We start from the raw sequence: 19,233 nt of genomic DNA, 5'->3' as shown, positions 1-19,233 counted from the left end.
AGAACTGACAGCTCTAAAAAATACACACATGATTTAATACAAATATACTCACTTTTTAGTCGAATTTTTAAACTTAATTTAACCTTCTGGGCTCTCTATAGTATTTGTTTACTAAATATAAAACTAGGGCCCTGTTATCTAGTGATATATAATCAGTATACAAAAAGTCACTAACAAATTATATAACGTGTGGTGATTAGTGACAGTTATTCGATGATTATTCAGAAATCGTGAGATGCCATGTTGATACCAGACCGCATCTCACGATTTCTGAACAATTACATAACTTTGTTCAATTGTATCTAAAAAATAGGCAAGAACTATCAAAAATACTAGATTATTTTTTTGTTTTATATCCTTAAAATTATATTTGTAAAATAAAATTAACAATACTTGTATCAAAGAGAGGAAAATTTTGTTTTCTTGTTCGATTCAGTCGCCGTAGTTCACTTCAACAATTTTTCGTCAGGCTTCTGCACACTTCTGCCGACGGGTTCATGACTTCACATTCAACATCGATCTTCATTCCTGAAATATAAGATCCAACAGACAAGTCACCCAAAACAATTTCTAAATTTTAATTGAACACAAAGACAATTTCTGTTTGCATGGCTTGATGCCATTTATGTTAGTAACTATGCTGGCTGCTAATGAGTAATAAAATGTTAGTTTTATGGTGTCACTTAAATAAGCTGTTATAAGAGAAATGATGCTGGTTTGTGAGTTTGAATGACACTCAAATGCCAGAAAATCACTGCACTTACCCGCAGCTCATCTTCTCCAACAAGATTCTTCTTAACTTACCATATTCTCTACCGGTATCTGTATCTGAACCAAAAACAGTGCAAAAATGATTCTTTTGTTCACTCACACCATCATCAAATTCATTTGTCACAGATTTCATAATTATAGCAATTATATTAGCAATAATTAAATTATATACATTTATTATGAGATTATGTAGACATGGCACTCATGACTGTAAGGTCCCAGGTTTGAATCCAGCAGTCCTGCATTTGAACCTGACATACAAATGGGCTTGTTTTTCTCAAAAACACCAGCACTCCGATGGTTGATATGAAAAGTATTATACAGTTTAAAAAATTAATGTATTTAATTTCTTAATGATTGTAAAAAGAGGTGTTAGAAAAAACTAAAAGTTGTTTAGTTCAGTGCTCTCACCCAAATCCGAATATTCCAGTAATCCAAACTAGGAAAAATTCAAAAAGTAGAGAATATTTTGGGAGGGGGAGAAAGCGTGAGTGAGAGATAGTGATGAGGAAGTGTATGAAGAGAAAAAGAAAAGAGAGAGAGAGTGAGTGAGGGAGTAAGTAAGAGAAAGTGTGTGTGAATTAATATAATTTTATTTAAAAAATCTGTGAGAGTGAGCAAGAGCAAGAGAGAGAGACCTACTTTAAAAAAGAAAAAAAATATATATGTTAATAATATACACAAATTTTTATTATTTTTTATGTAATTTAATTTTTATATTTATACATATATCGATTTTTCGAAATGAAAAGTTTGTGTGGTAGGCAGGATTTTAGCCCATGATCTTTGGATCAATAATCAGATTCTATAACCACTTGAGCCACCATGACTTCAACAGCCTATGCCATTTTGATTTCCATTTATTCTAATTTTAAGGAAACTGACTTCATATAGAAGCATATTTTTATTAACTGTGACTTCATATAGAAGCACATTTTATTAAAGATTGTATGCAGTATGCTTACAGTTAAAATAAATAAGTAATGGTAAATCAAAATGAGAAGTTCGTGGCATCGGCGATTGAAGTCACACTAGCACAACTTGTTATAGCAATGGAGTATTGATCCAAAGAACATGGGTTCAAATCCCTCCTGTGACACAAATTTTTCATTTAGAAAAATTGTGCATAATTAATTGAGTGTATATATCATTATTACTGATTATTCGGATTACTGAGAAAGCCCTGTACTTGGTTTATGATTGATTATTTATTCAACACATATACCAAATGTGTGTTGGGTTATGATCTCACCAATTATATGATCTCAATGCACACTAATTATGATATTTAGTTCTGACCCCACCATTGCAATCAGCTGTGGGACATAGATAATTAATAGATTGATATATGACAAGTAATATAATTTATACAGAACATTTTGTCTAGTGAAGCATGTACCATAGCGCAGGACTTGTCTTCATATTCCTGCTCCTTTCTTCAGTTAAATTATGCAATTATGATTCATGGCAAATGCGATGAAACATAATGAAAAGTACACACTGACGTTTTATACATTATAATCCAAATAATTCACTAAGGTTGGTGTGAAGAATTTACGAATACATTTCACTTCTTGCCTTCTTCCTCCATGAATGACGTTTGTTTGTGCTAATTCTTTTGAAAATTAAATAACAAAAGATGCACACTTCAGACTTTATTAGATGACCTTTTAACTGTTCATTATTTTAACAGATTTTTGAATATTTGAATAAATGTACACTTATTCTACTAGTTTTGTTTTTAATAAATTACATAATTTGCTGACATTTTTTGTATACTTTTTTCTATTAGACTAATTTAGCCATCAATGTATTTTTATGATCACTATGTGTCTGCTATGATTTACCATCAAGGCACAAATTTTTTTTTTTTTTTTTCAATGGATACCAGGAACTGGAGGAGTTCCCTCCTGATCACTGCAGCTGTACAGCTTATTGTACTTTATCCCTGGCTCCATTTTTGGGGGCTCGCAACACTAGTGTGATTTTGAGCCCCCGGTGTGCCGGTGTTCTTCCATCGAAGAAACTCATTTTTGAAGGGGGTTGGGAGATCTGATCCCCTCCTCCCATTGATGAGTGCCGTGTCAATTTCTTTCAATTGCGGCCACCGGTCCCCTTAGGCATCAGAAAAAGTCCAGCGGCAATGGTGGGGATCGAATCAACGACCATGGGATCTACTAGCCGAGAGTCTGACACCTTAACCACTCGGCTACCGCGGCCCCCCCTCTATCTTTTAACAATAAAGATTTTAAAAAATGTTGAGAGTGATAAGTTTATTTTGTGCTTTACATTTTTAAACATGGAGAGAAAGCTAGAATGAAAGGCTGAAAATTAAATTTACCCAATTCAAATTTACATACAACTATGACATCAATTAGCATCTCAGACAACCAATATTTTACCATGTACACAATTCAAATGAGGAGTAATGATGTTAAATTATCTAGTGATTAATTATATTTCAAACATAAAATAAATTCTGATTAGAAAATCTAAATCATAATAAAAATTTCAAGCACCCTCATAAAAAATAGAAGGTTTAAAAAATAAGAAAAATATATAAATTAGCAATATATTTAGTTTTTGTTTAAAAAAATTAAATAAATAAATTATCACAGTTGTATAAACATTAGATTCTCTGATAAGAATACAAATTAAGTATATGTCATTTTAACTGATAAATATTTTGTTTGTTCCTGAAAGATTGGCAACTTACCCTCTCTATCTTCTAATTTGAAACACCTCACCAGCGAGAGGGCGAGGCCTCCGACAATTGGCGGAATACCGGCGAGCAAGAATGGCAGTGTATACGACTGAGTGTGGTCGTAGATCAGGCCTGAAATGAAAAAAATTTAATTTAAAAATGGAAAAACTTCATATTATCATTTATTTACCCGCTAACGGAGGTCCGACAGTCAGTGGGATTGAGCAGAACCCCAGGAGAAACCCAATCGCCTGCCCTGCACCAGACTGGCCGCAGATGTCAAATGCGATCGGACCAAGTAGAGAAATGAAACATCCGTCAAAAAGGCCCATCCCAAGTGCAATCAGCAGTAAAACGTAAAAATTGTCTGTTACTGTCATCAACATCGTCAACGTACCAATTACAACAAAAGATACCTAAAAAATATAATCACCAATAAGCAAAAAGTAAAAAATATAAAAACCCAATAAACATTATGTGTAAATGATTATCAACTATAAATATTAACCTGTTGAAGGAATATTCTGTCTATGTTTGGAATATCGGCAATTTTTCCAAAAACTAGCCTTCCTATGCCTGATGTGCAGCCAATGCATAAGACCAAAAGCTTGCCGTCTTCACCTTCGAATCCTTCGTTTACAAATTTAACCTGTAAAACATTTATATTTACACGATCTATTTCAATTCCCTTGTATGTAAACCAAATAAAATGTACCATGTGAACATAAGGCACAAAATACCCAAAAAGGGCTAACGGAATCAAAAGTGCCCAGATGACGTATCTTTTATTCCTCCAAATGTCAGTGTTCAAAAGTGATTCAAGCTTCTTTTTTTCTATTTTGGCCTGTGGAAGTGGCTTGAAAAGAAGTGCGCATAGCATCAACCCTGCCATAAGGAAGCTCAGACATCTACATAAACAAAGTTTAATAGTTTCTATTCAACTCATTTTATCCAATAAACTAATTTTAATTTTAAATGAATATTTTTAAGAAGGGCAGGATCAGAAAGCATTATGCTGTTTTAAATGTTGTATGTTTATATACCTGATTGTGTTTGCAAGTGCAACCTTTAAAAGCAGCATGTGGATGAGGTAAGGCATGACCATTGTAAAAACTGAGCTGCCCATGGTCACAAAACCATTCACAAGGCCGAGGTACTTTCGGAAATAGTGGCCAAGTATGACCAAAGAAGGGGTGTAAGCGAGAGAAGCACCAACGCCAAACATCACCCCATATGTTAGGTACAGAGCACCGACCTAAAATGTGAATAGCATTGAAATGATGATCGTTAAAATATATAGAATTTCAGTACATTGTGTGTGAGGAATGAGGAAAGAAAAAGGCCGAGGGATGCCAGGAATCCACCGATCAATGTTGTCAACCTCACACCGATCCTGTCTGTCATTATCCCGGCTACAGGTGAAAAGAAGAACGTCGTCCCGATTGCCAATGAACCGACTAATGCTGTGAAATAAATTAAATAATAAAATTGTATAAAATAAACAAATTTCATTTGCATGAAAATAGCAATTTTCATGCAAAATATCAGACTGCTGATAAGTGATAAATTTAATTTTTGATTTGTTAATAAAATTCTTTGTTTGTTAGTAACAATAACACTTGTTTTTCTTAAATACCTATTTTAATCTTTTTTTATAAATGACATCATTTTTAGAATCAAAAATGTGTATCAGTGATATTAGAATGAGCAGAAAGTTTTAATTTTAATAGATACGAGCATTTAGATTAAATACATTTTTAATTTCCTAAAATAAAACAAAAATTATCTGTACTTTTGTAAGATAATGATTGTCATTAATTGACCAAAATAGAAAACCTGCTAAAATTACAGTTTCAATTTTTTTTCCAGTTTCAAATTTGAAACGTATAGAAATGTGTGGTGATTAGTGACCGTTAGTCGATGATTATTGAGAAATCATGAAATGCGGTCTGGTGTGATGTAGGTTTCAGAAAAACATTTTCTTTATCGTGCCAGCGTTTCGAACTTTATTGAGATTATCTGCCGGCCCTGGGATTTATAAACATTGTTTAAATTTAACAAATAGATGTGGAATGTGGAAAAAAGAGAATTTACACAATACAAAAATATATTTTTTATATTCAAAGTATTTCTACTCACTCAAAATGTTTGTTTTCTGCGTAAGTGTGCCATTCTTGCATGTGTTGAGAGTACCAGTGAGATATTGCTGTTTTATGTTTATATACGTATAAGGAGTCAGCGTCTCTTAGGTGAAAAGAGCCGACGAAGGGAAGAAATGTTGGTAATAGTTCGGCCAGATTATCCTTTCAGGATTATATAGACGGGGATAAATAGGAAAAGGAAAGCTAAATTGATGAAAAAATTGACTATATAAAACTGTTTGATGTGTGGAATGTGATGAATGTTTTATATGTTATATTATACGTTTTGTGTGATGTGATGATATATGTGTGTTATCGATATTGAATTGAATTAATGATATTGGCGTAGCTGCGACTGAGTTTACATGTGTTTGTTCTGTAATTGATGCTGTGTTTATCTCAGTTGATGTAAAAAGTTACGTTTATGTTTGTTTTATTCTGTGTGTAATATTTTTGGATTGTTGAAGTCAAAATTGTGTTTGGGTGTGTTGTAGTTTGTAAAAGTGTGTAACTTTTTAGAAATGGTTTACATCAACCGAGATAAATACAGCATCAATTACAGAACAGACACATGTAAACTCAGTTGCAGCTATGCCAATATCATTAATCAAATTCTGTATATAAACATAAAACAGCAATATCTCACTGGCACTCTCAATACGACACGCAAGAATGGAACACTTATGCAGAAAACAAACACTTTTGAGGAGTAGAAATACTTTGATTGAATATAAAAAATATATTTTTTGCATTGTATAAATTCACTTTTTCCACATCCTACATGTATTTGTTAAATGTAAACAATGTTTATAAATCCCAGGCCCTGAAGATGACCTCAATAAAGATCGAAACGTTGGCACGATAAAGAAAATGTTTTTCTGAAACCTAAATCACACCAGTCCACATCTCACGATTTCTCAATAATCTTTGAAACGTATATTAATGAGATGATAGACTAAACCCACATGTTACCTGAGTGATGCCGGTCGGGTTTTCCGGCGCTACCCCCCCCTCACAACTAAGTTCCAGCAAAGTATTTTCTTTGTTTAGCATCAAACAATTCCACCGAGAAAAAAAAATTATTCCCCTTTTAATAAACATTGCCTATTATTTTGTGCATATTCGAAGGCCGTGTGACGTTGTTGACGAAGTCAAAATGGACGTAAACAGCATCAACTTGTTGACTTTATTGGCTCTCGATTCTTTAAAACAAGAAACGATATCAATCCCTCGTCACTTTACAGTATTGAATGTTTCATTTAAAGCTTCTTTTTTTACCGAGATATCTCTGTGACGTGCAATGGATCAATTTCCGCTGAAAATTGCGAAAGAACCGAGAGATCAATTATTGTTAAACCATTTATAATATTTTAAAGAAGGGTAAATTAATTAGACATATTTGTACTGCGGAGTGTGTTGTATATGGTGGACTATCACCCGATGTGCTGACCCTGATGTACATCATCAGGGCAGTTCACCTACCCCGTTTTTTTTTTATTGTGTTTTTTTTTTTTTTTTTTTGGCCTTATGATCTTGCATATTAGCCATAGTACGAATTCTTGTGTGTTCAAATTGGGGGTTATCGGGAAAAAAGGGCCCCACACACAATATTAATAATATAGTAATTCAGATATCGTGAGATGCGGTCGGGTGTGATGTAGGTTTCAGAAAAACATTTTCTTTATCGTGCCAACGTTTCGATCTTTTATTGAGATCATCACTCTCAACACGACCCGCAAGGATGGCACAATTACACAGAAGACAAACACTTTGAACCCTGAAGATGATCTCAATAAAAGATCGAAACGTTGGCACGATAAAGAAAATGTTTTTCTGAAACCTACATCACACCCGACCGCATCTCACGATATCTGAATTACTATCGATTAACGGTCACTAATCTCTACACATTAATAATATAATCTAAATTCTGGTCGACTGGAGGGGCGATGGTTATGCTGTGTTTCACTATCACCCCGAACATTAATAAATACACGCACTCAATCAAAACATATAACCAAAAAACATAAAACAGATCTATATACATAAAACAGAGTCCTCCACGTCCTCCAAAACAGGGGACGAGAAACTCGCTACTGTGCCCGATTCGTAAATTCGGCGGCTTGCTTACACGCTCTCTGTAGCGAGCCAAGGGATGACAAGCTTCTGTTATATGGGACACACCGAGCAACTTTTCTCTGCATAAGGGCATATGCGCGGGCTTTAACCCAGGAGCAGATGCCCGTGTGTATACTGTGCCATAATCATGCAATTTTCATTCTGGAATAACATTTTAGTTGGACATCATTTTTTACTAAGAAAATTAATTTAAAAGTCCCCCCTAATCTGGAACTGGTTGTGGGATTCGCCAAAATACAGCAGGACAAAACAGAAGATCTGGGAAAATGGGAATATATTTTGTCAGCAATATGGCAAGAAAATTACGATAGTCAAAAAATAGAATAGATCTTAAGACGTGTTCTTCTATTCACTTTACCAAATTAAAAGAAGAATGATCTATTTAGGTTATTTGTACATTTTAAGGCATCAAATCATAGATCAGCTACTATTTTATTGAGGTACTATGCCTACAACGCTCGTTAGAAATATTAGATAGCTGATCTTAATGATTTTATACTTCTGGAACAGGGTTTGCATGGATTTCAGGACAAAAGTTGCGTTAGATTAATTTTTTTTGGATTCTCGAGTAGTGGGAACCTATTATACTGTGGATTCGCCAAAATACAGCAGGACAAACAGAAGATCTGGGACAATGGGATCATCTACTATACAATAATATCCTTTTTTAAACATTTGAACGATTTAAAGTTAGTCCGTTTATTGTTATTTTGTAAATTGAAATTGTCGTCGTTGCAGTTTTCGGTCTAATTTGTGCAATTCGAAGGACGAACCCCTGAAATTCAGTCGACAGTTCCTTTTGTGTTTGTCTCCTTGGACGAATTGTGTAACGCGTTTACGTACATTTTCTAAACAATCCCTGGAAGGAAGGGCTTCTAAAATCGTTGTGTGTCCAGCTTACTGATCTAATTTTAGCACACTGGGCCTAAAAGGCAGTTTGCCAAAATTGTTTGGACCTGGAGACGCATCAGACAAATAGCTTCCGTAGGTTTTAATAAAAGAGCGATTGTATGATATGAAACACATCAGAACAACTTTTAACAAGAATTACAGGAATATAATAATTCATTCTATGGCAAATAGTTCGACAAAATCGGCTGAGAAAGCTTTGTGAAGCTGATCTCAAATATCACTGTTCTATTTAACCTACTTAAAAATAAGGTATATCGAGAGAAAATTATACAAAGGGTATTTTCCTTTATGATAAAAACGATTTGTTTTTCCAGTTCGATAGTAAAAACAAATTTTGAATAGATAGTACAGTATAAGACACTCGTTTACTATGTAATCTTATCGGATATTTTATAACGAGAATCAATCGTAGAAATATCGCAACTATTTTTCAAGAGTCAATATTGCAGTCAAGCGGTTGGACGCAAACAACAGTAACATACAAAAATAAATGATCCTAGGAGTGAAAAAAATCATCAACAGTCGGAAGAAAAAAATTAGCTTGTCATCTTCTGATCATTTTGGCCTGTATATCCTCGCCGTTTTGTTGTTATTAGACGCGTTTCTTCTTCCGGCCATCGTCAGGACCGTAAGGAGGGTAAGACAAGACGGAAGAAAAAGAAAAGCATCTAATTTACTAAAAGCAGCCAAATTTTGGTGAACTTGGGTTGATTTCAGTAAATCGATCGCATTGGTGGTATAAATCGCCTTGCGAATTTTTGGTGTAAAATCAAAAAGTATTGTTAGCTGCTGGTCTTCTAAGACTGGCTAATTGTGGGGTATTGCACATTTCATTTTGTGAAAAAAGCCTGCAGAGCTGATTCAGCTGTACCCACAGTCAACAGTTTGGCGCCATAAATGCGTACATAAATAATACTGCACTCGGCTCTAAAACGGCGTCAATGGCTCAGGGAAACCCTTCAGGCCAATAGGCAATGAAGATGTCCTGCGAACCCGGTTTTTTACCTGTCTTCACAGATAGCTAAAATTTTTTCCTTTCGTTTTTCGATATTCAAAGACCCAGCAACTCTTTTTTACGACGACTGTTAATCCCCTGTTGTCACTGGCAGTGTCATGTTTGGTATGCCCACATGCATAGTCATTTCTGCTTCAAGCACACACAGCCAAACACTTGGTGAGCTCCTTAAGCAACCCATCCTTATCCTGCAGATACTGCGAGGAGTGGCAATCAATCAATTATTATTGATTGGCATTTTGTTGTCATGTAAAGGTTTTTTAATCAAAATGCTATTTACACTGTTTATTTTACAGCCTCCCTCGGACGAGAACGTTTATTAGGCCACTTCCATACGCTAAGACGCATGGTACTGGTTTTACAACGGAAATTATCAAAAGCGAAAAGAAAACACCACAAATAAGGAAAAAATCAATCAGATGAGAGACAATGATGATACTATCCTTGTAAAATTCTGTAATATTGTGAACAGAATCAGTAGGGGGGCATCGTTATCGTCTACTTAAAGTCATAAAAACTGTGATAAAACGTTGACCTATCAGTTTTGTGCGTATAGTTAAAAAACGTATCTATTATTAAATTTTTACGACTGATAAAAACTAAGGTCCGGTGTATGTTTGCATTGTTTTCTTGTTTCGAAGTCAGAAAGTGCAAAATTTTAAAATTAATTTTTGATAACGAACGTAATTTGGCGTAAATTTCGACAGCAATTTTTAGTGTGATTCAAGTTCATTGATCAGTAGGTTAAGACGACTAGGTTTGATCTCCCTCAGAGGTCCGTTTAATCTCGCCTTGTTTAGTGTTGGTCAGATTTTTACATGCAAAGTACGTAAAGGTCTAACAAGATTTTTTCTCTCCTTTAAATGACTATTGTTATATTTCATTTCGTTATAATTATTTATAAAATGATACAAAATTAATAGAGAGATAGAAATAAAAAGAGCTCAAAAATGAATGGGGATATTTATAATTTATCCTTATTCTATTAATTTTAATTTTTTAACCGATATATTTTGATAGTTGGATATTTCTTTAATAGAAAGTACAAACGAAAAACAAACTATTTTTTAATAACGGATTTACTTAAGAATAGTACCATGAAGATTACTCATTTTTAATTATTCCGAAATCGTGAGATGCGGTCTGGTGTGATGTAGGCTTCAGAAAAACATTTTCTTTATCGTGCCAACGTTTCGATCTTTATTGAGATCATCTTCAGGGCTCAAAGGGTTTGTCTTGTGTGTAATTGTGCCATTCTTGCGTGTCGTGTTGAGAGTGGGCACTGGGAAAGTAAATACTACAAACATGGCAATATCTCCATTCATTTTTGAACAGTTTATGTACCAAATGTGACCAACTAATGTTTTCATTAATGTAATATCCTGATACTTGCTAGAAATATTATTTGCACTGCCGGTGCAATAATAACCAAAACCCGCCAAAATTGACACGGGCATAGTCCACAGATAAGATAAACGATAGTTTATTTGTGTACTTTCACATTTTAGACAATTGGGAGCCTCATCCTGCTTTCATCTCTCGGATCATTGACATTTCAGCAGGACAGGCTGGTATTTAAATTTCCCATTGTTTTTGTTGGAATTTATTTACAATGTTTCCTTTCCTTCCTCATTAGCCTTCCTCCTAGGTTAATAATTAAAAGTCAACGTATGTTTTATTATAATTAAACGCCGGCCCAGTGAGCGTGGGCTTGGAAACGTTGACCTTTTGGGGTCATCCGCTGGTGAGAATCTCAGCCGAAAACTATTGACGAAGCGTGATCCCCAGTGCTTGTATGAAAGCCCGAAAGCCTTGAAACAATTAACGTGTTTAAACAATTTGTTAAACATTTTAGACAATGAGGAGAGCCTATTATCTGATATTTAGCAAACAGATCATTTATCATTTTTTCCCCGACTGTTGAGGATTCTCTTTAAAAGCTCGATTCGAAACTGCGCTGTTGTCGCCCTCCGAAAAGTACAACATTTAGAGAATATCATTTTTTGTTCGAAATTTTGTGCTTCTTTGTTAAGCCATAGACAATTTTTGAAGAGATTGTACGATTGTAAACACACACTTTGAAACGTATAATGAATTAAAAACGAACAAGTATTGTAAAAATGTACCATACTGAGAGACAACCCTTCGTTTTAATTTTTATAATATAAAATATTTATTATTATTATTTTTAACTTTTCTATATGGTTTTTATAATTTTTTTGTTTAATTTTTACATTAAAGTTTTTGTACCTTTCGGGAATTTACACCCATCAGCATCTTATGTTTTTAAGTTTTCATTATATAACGTTTTTTTAAGATATATGACTATTTTGGCAATGAAAATTTTAAATTAAAAAAAGATTCTGATGAGTTCAAATTCCCGAAACGCCCAAAAAATTTAATGTAAAAATAAATAAAATAAATTTCTATAAAAAAAGGGAAAAGTAAAACAAACACACACACACACACACTTACACAAATTATAATTAAAAAAGGACTGTCTTTTAAAAAATCCTCGTTACACATTAAAAATTAATATTCGTATTGAAATCAATAAGCTTATTTCTAAACACTGCAGCTTTTAATCAATCTTACAAACAAAACAGTAATTATTTTTGCACAAATTTCAACTTTCTGAAGACAATTAATGGCACTTTGAAACGTCTGGACCATTGGCTGATGTAACATGTCCAAAAAGTTGCCTTACTGGAAAATTTCCATGTTTGCATAGACATGAATAAGTCAATTGAACTATGTATTTATATAGAAGCGAGACAATGTATTCCACATTAGCATTCTATTGAGAAATAATATTTCGTAAAATTAAAAGTTTAACAGCTTTTTAAATAAGGAAAATCTTAACCGTAGTTGGGCGAAAATTATCTAACAAGATAAAATTAAGAAAGAGAACAATGTCGTTTGCGACTTTTAAACAAAATATATTTTTTTAACAATTCATTTGATAAGTTTAATCCAGAATGAAACGATTCATTATTGTGACGCCTGTCAAGAATCTTTCGACATACTTTCAGTACATGATAATTGATAGCAGAAAATAAATCATAACGAAGCAAGATGTCACTTTAAAAAGCATTTAGTGTGTGAAGAAAGGTTTCAATTAAAAAATAATAATAATAACGAAGCAAGATGTTACATTAAAAAGGTTTTCGTTAACAAGCACGTCGTCAATTTTAAAAGATTTTCTCAATAAAGAATAGTGTCAATTTTTACAGGTTTTACATAGCAAGGTTTCGATTTGAAAAGACTTTACTAACGAGGCATGGTGTTATTATAAAAAGTTTTTCTAACGAAACCAGGTAAATAGATTTTAAAATTGCTCAATGCACCTATTATTCTCTCTTGCTTAATTATTCCCTCAATACTTAATAGATCGTAATTCGTCAGTTTAAAAAACCGACCTAAGCTATCATTCGATCAGCTACCTTTAAAATTGGTCTTGCTTTTCTAAAATAGGAAAAGTTAAATGAACCAATTAGTTTGCTGGCTTTAACTTATACTGCTGACTTATAAAACACGAAGGGACATCATTATTTTTATTTTTCAAGGATCAACTTGTCAAAGCAATTCCTGCCTAACAAGACAATATTTTCTAAAAATTGTTTTTATATTTTGTACAGTATTTATTCTGGCGCCTTTGCTTCAAACTTGACAAATGAAACCTGGCAGGGCATATATTCAAAAACCTAGTAACACGAGCTAAGCTCAATTATCTTTGAAAGAAGTTTACTTATTATTTTGCAAAACCATCAAGTTTATTGGCTTCTTACCTTTGTCTACGATATAGTAAAAGTTAGTTAAAAATAGTCACACTGTTCGAAAATACCCTGTCATTCAAGACGTTTATTTGTGAATCATATTTTTTGGATGATTTAGAACTGGGTTTTATTCGTTTGTCACACGTCAATATTTTAGATGGAATGTGAATTTATAAAAGGGGCCGACGTAAAAAATTTAATCTGTTAAGTTGAATAAACATTTTCTCGGTTAGCATTATTCAATCGTCGAGGATGAAATAATGTATTCTTATTAATCCACAAGATATTTCCATTCGATGGTTTATTTGGGCAATAAGATTTTAAATGCTCGATATATAACAATATTTGATTCACTCCAATGCATTGGTGATGATGTCGTACGAAACGTAAACCAACCGGCAAAAAAATCCGTCCTTGTCGGCACGTCACGTTTTATTAAACGTTCGGCTTTGACTTTGACCCAGGGATATAATCATTTAAATCAGAGATTTAAATTGCTTCCCATAGTGCAAGGTAGGGCAGCTGATCGATCTATACACCCAAAGGCACAAAACACTGGACACTCATATTTTGTTGTTTATTTCAAACTATATGAATTTTTAACGTTATATTAATTACAATAAACTTCTTTTAATGCAAACCAAATTAAACGAGGTCGAACATTTATGAGGTTTAGTCAAAATTTAGTTATGATGATTTGCAAGAAAATTCACCATTTATAATAGCACACAGCATGCTATTATAATTCATATTAGCCAAAAGGCCACGAGTACCTGATCTGATGAAAGATTTTTTTGGGGGGAAGAGGTGACGGTGAAATAAATTATTTATCACAACAAAAAGTCATTCTTTAATTATCTCAAACGCCGAAAAATTCAAACATTTTAAAAATTTACTTAAAACATTTTCTAAAATAGTGGATCCATTGATTCTGAAACATTTAAAGGTTGTTTAAAAAAAATATTTATGTGTTTTTTTAAATATGTAAAGATATTTTCCCTGAGCAGTTTTTCATATTTCCTTATGGAACTTTAATTGCAAACATATGAATACACATCAATACATAATATAAAAGTTATCATTATTTGTTGATGTTTTCTTTTTGCCATTTTAATCAATTTTGGGACGGAATAACAAGATTTTAGGCTAAGTAGTAAAGTATAGTAATAATAAAATTACTAAATAATACAGACTACCATAATTACACAGTTTCTAAGCATCCCCTAGCATCTTGTAAAATCCCCACTCGATTGACTGAGGGATTTTTTTTATCTTTTTTTAATATAATTTTCTTTGGTAGACTGGTATTTTTTCCGAATTTTCGATGCTTTTTGCATAAAATGGGGTTTCAACTGCCTTAGGATCGAGATTGTTTTACTAAATGATAACTTTTCAAGGATGGATGCTTATTAGAGAAGTGATTTTTTTTTTTTATATAAAAATATTATTAAATAATAATAATAATAATGAAAAAATTACAGAATTCTATGAAAATTATGATACTTTCAGTGTAACAATAAAGGTAAACTTTTGTGTTTATATCCGTTTAACTTTTTTATAACGTATAATTTTCAGGATATATATTTTTTGCGTGATTAATGAAAAATATCTATTAGGCTCAAATTAAATATTTAAAATGACACAATTTAAGGCAAAAATATCGGTGATGGAATAACAGGAATCATTGCGTCTCTTTGGAATGGCTGCGAATAATTTACCGAATATTAATATAATCGAGTCAAGGCGTGTTGCAAGGGATAGAAAAGGTCAATTCGAGTCAATTGTTTGTTTTCAATCTACAAACGATCGACGGACAGACGCCGAATAAGATTGGAAAATAAAATTTTCCAGTTTTTATCTCTAGAAATCTATAACTGAGCTGAATAAGACAAAACGTGCAGTTCCAAAAAATATAGGTTAACTTAAGATTTGAAAAATCTGTTGGTTTCCCAACCCGAACTGATGTACGGTATTAGCTAACATTTTTTTGCCATGATATAATTCCTTACCACTGTCGTGCAGGAGAACAATCTTTTTGTTAAATATTTGGATAATAGTGTATCTAACGGGCAAACAATCTTTATCAGCAGCACGTGCGCTAATTTTAAGTAATAATTAAATAACTTTTTTAACAACAGAAACCAAACGGCATGACTTTTGTCATTTGGGCGACAACATATCTGAAGAACAAAAAATTAACCTAAAGATATTCTATAAAGCTCACAGAGCTTCATCAGATGAATCGAAGAGAGAGAAAAAATAACTACAAGTTTGTTCGTTAATTTAAAGATCAGGCATTTTCAAGGCACAAATCGAAGACATGGAAACAGTTGTCTCAATTTGACCCTCTTACCCCTCCCCGGTTCTCCTTTATAGTAAAAAAAGCTTTTTAAATTAGGAATCTATAAGCTCTCTTTTGGCACACATCGCCGTCCTTGTACCAATAGTTTTGTTTTAATTTTTCAAGACCAAACGGCTTGATATCTTGAGGGAAACGACTCAGAGTGGATCGAGATAAGCCTACTGCAAAAGTTGAAACGAACTAATCCATCTTGTCATCACTTTCTCCTATCTTCTGCTTTAAAGCTGATTGATCGCTTATATTATTGAAATGCAATTTAAGTTGTATAAACATAAATTAAATAAATTTACATTTACTGTTGGTTACGTTTCTGTTAAACAAACTGACGCTTTGTTACAGAATTTTTTCAATAGTTCAACATGTCTTGAAAATTGCGATTTTATCTCCCGTCATCCTGTTCTCATCTTTTTGGTCAGGCACACAGCTGAAAATGACGAAATCAGTCAGGACAGTCGAAGACGATCAACAGCTTCACCAGACATCAACGATTAATTTCACTAGACAATTTTCCTAAAATTACCTACACTGAGCTTCTTTATACGTTGTTCAGTTATCCTGGTCCGCCTATTCTCGCCGTTTTCCTATTTCAAAGGAAGATGATCTAATTGACAAAACGATCAAAAATCTGTTTCATCAATTGGCAGACTTCAACGAGAAATCAAACAAGACAACTTTTCTCATTGTTATTCAGACCTCAATCGGGGTTTTAATGCGTTATTAATGCCTGATTATCTAGATTCACCTTCTTTCTGTATTGGTCTATTAGACAATCAGCTGAAATTGGTCGAAACGAGCAAACCAGCGAGGACAGATGGACCAGGACAGTCGACGACGATCTTCAGACGATCAGGTTCACCACCAGACAGTCCTCAAAGATTAATCTCACAAGACAATTTTTCTACAACAATGAGGATAATATGTTTTCCAGCTATCCTAGACTGTTCTCGCTGTTTTCATCTATCAACATACAGCTGAAGATGATCGAATTGCCGAAATGATAAAATTGCAGTTTCATCCATTTGCAGAGCTGAATGAGAAAGCTAACAAGACAATTTTTCTCATTGTTGTTCATCTGTCAGACATCAATCGGGAATACATTTAACGATCATCCTCGTCCGTCTGTTGTCACTGTTTTCGTCTATCAAGCACACATGTCAGAAAACAGCAAACCAGCGATGGATACGTTTAGCTTCATCGTCAAGCCGTTTATAATAATAACGACTTGAACACAAATGTCTGTACTAAAAACCCAGACTAACAGAGCGAGAACAGATGGACTACCATTATCTTCAGAACCGTTGTGACCAAATTAAATACCACTGCAAATTCAGCGTTTTTATTTAAAAAAGTCTCTTGTTTGGTTGGTACGCACTAACTACTTTGTTGATGAAGTTGATTCCTTTTTTATTGACAAAATCTTCAACTGTTGGTAAAAAAAATAATGTTTTCCTACTCCAAAATGATGATCAACTCTTGTAATTTGTCATGACAAGTGTTGATTAATACTTATTTTCATTGGGATTATTGCAATGCAAACTTTTTTAAAATTTCATTTACATGAATGTTTTTATGTATGTATAAAAAAAATTAACATAGTTGATGAAAATCATTTCATCTACTGACTTTGAAGTTCACTGAGATCTTTTTATTTGCATATATATTAACGGTTATTATTATTATTTATTTTTATTAACGGTTTGCCCAAAATTTTAACATTTCTTTTAACACATTAAAGTAGAAAATATTTATTTGATGAAATATTATAAGTTACCTGCTTTCGATGAAGCGTCCGGTACGTGTTCTTGGATCAATTCGTCCTGAAGTTGTACGTACAGGACGCTGTAAGTGTTGATGAGGCCGAAGATGATGCCGTTGCAAAGGAAAGAGCCCATCATCACGGCCCATGCCCGCGCGCCGCCCTCCGCGTGAGCGAACGCCTCTTCGGCCATGGTAGTACTGAGCTACGAGCGGCGTGAAGACGGCGTGGATTATTCACCCTCGCCCCTCAGTCCCTCACCAGCCGGCAACCCCCACCCCGAGTCGCCTACCACCAGTCTTGCCAATCGTCAAAGTACAAGGGGGTGTTTTTTCATATTTTATCCCTTTTCTTCATCCCCATCTTAACACTACTTCGATTCGTGCATTAAATTGGATATTGGTATATTTTTTTATTTAAAAAAGTAATATTAATAATAATAAAAACTGGAAATTACTTGTGCAGTACGTAACAGTAAAAAACTTTTTTCTCAGTTATAACGTTAAAAAAATAAATATCTGCATAAAAATAATTTTTCATTGGTCTTCATCTATTTCGATATATTTTTATTATATATGTGAATTTTATTTTCAATTTGATAGCTTATTTTTTCCTATATCCTATATCAATCAATTACTTTACCCAGTGTTGTCTCTTTTCTTTTTTTCACTTGCATCGTTTCTCTTTCTTGTCATCCAGTTTTAAGTAAGTATCTATAAAAAATTAATAAATTATAAAATTAATTTGTTTTCTCATACATAAAATCATAAATATTAAAATTTAATTTTTACTTTTCACTAAAAATAAGATGAAAAGCATAATTAATTTTTGTTTCTATTCCTTTCTGTTAATGTAATTATTTTGTAGAAGCTACAGAAGAATATAATAGCTTAAAATATTATTTATGAAATAATGCAAACATAGTATAGACAAATTAATAAATTGCTAATATAATTAAAAGATTGTTGGTCAATGTTATTCAACTATCCTCCTTGAAAGTAAAGAATAGATGCTGAATTGAAAACATTGCTATTTTTTAACAGGAATATAGCATATAATAAAGTTCTTAGCCAATAATTTGTGCATTAAAATTAATGTTTAGTATAATTCTATAATCACTTTTTCTCTCTCATTTTCTCTCTCTCACACCACACACCAATAACTCATTCACTTACTCTCTCACTAATCACTCCAATTCATTCACTTTTTCTCTCTATCTTTCTTTTACTCCCTCCCTCCCTCCATCTCTCTCTCTCTCTCTCTCTATATATATATATATATATATATATATATCGCTCTCTCAATCACTTAATCTCTTACTCATTCTCTTTTTCATCACTCTTGCTCTCCCTCATTCTCACTCACTATAACTCTCTCTCTCTCTCTCTCTCTCTCTCTCTCTCTCTCTCTCTCTCTCTCTCTCTCTCTCTCTCTCTCTCTCTCTCACTCATTCACTCACTCCCTCTAGACTAAATGGTAGAAAGTTCCAAGAAAACTATCTCTTTCTGTTGTTTTCAACACCTCACAGAGCTCAAAAAGTTATTTTACAATAGACTAAGATCGCCAGAATATTATTATCAGGTTTCTTATTTGTACCTGAGTTTTTTCACCAAAAAAAGAACATAAAATAAATTGTCGCCATATCCTGATGTCATCA

The 19,233-nt window shown here is 33.2% G+C and overlaps 1 protein-coding gene across 2 annotated transcripts; it reads right to left on the bottom strand.

Annotated features, from left to right (window-relative positions):
- On the bottom strand, window positions 1–17,828 carry LOC106668180 (monocarboxylate transporter 10). 2 transcript variants are annotated; one of them, XM_014396696.2, is made up of 9 exons: window positions 17,592–17,828; window positions 4,787–4,938; window positions 4,519–4,730; window positions 4,191–4,383; window positions 3,984–4,124; window positions 3,666–3,891; window positions 3,488–3,607; window positions 765–828; window positions 416–528 (listed from the first exon to the last, which is right to left on the bottom strand). In XM_014396696.2, the coding sequence occupies exons 1-9, from the start codon at window positions 17,767–17,769 to the stop codon at window positions 510–512; spliced, it is 1,305 nt and encodes a 434-aa protein (XP_014252182.1). In that variant the 5' UTR covers window positions 17,770–17,828; the 3' UTR covers window positions 416–509. The 2 variants fall into 2 exon arrangements, with proteins under 2 accessions (XP_014252184.1, XP_014252182.1); XM_014396698.2 differs by lacking the exon at window positions 765–828 and having other exon boundaries at window positions 1–528; window positions 17,592–17,827.
- Between the last annotated feature and the right edge of the window lie 1,405 nt (window positions 17,829–19,233).

The sequence above is a fragment of the Cimex lectularius genome, unplaced genomic scaffold (assembly GCF_000648675.2).
Source record: "Cimex lectularius strain Harlan isolate CLEC.00 unplaced genomic scaffold, Clec_2.1 scaffold349, whole genome shotgun sequence".
NCBI lineage: Eukaryota > Metazoa > Arthropoda > Insecta > Hemiptera > Cimicidae > Cimex > Cimex lectularius.
The sequence above is the reverse complement of the archived record's forward strand: the minus strand, read 5'-3'. Positions and strand labels throughout refer to the sequence as shown.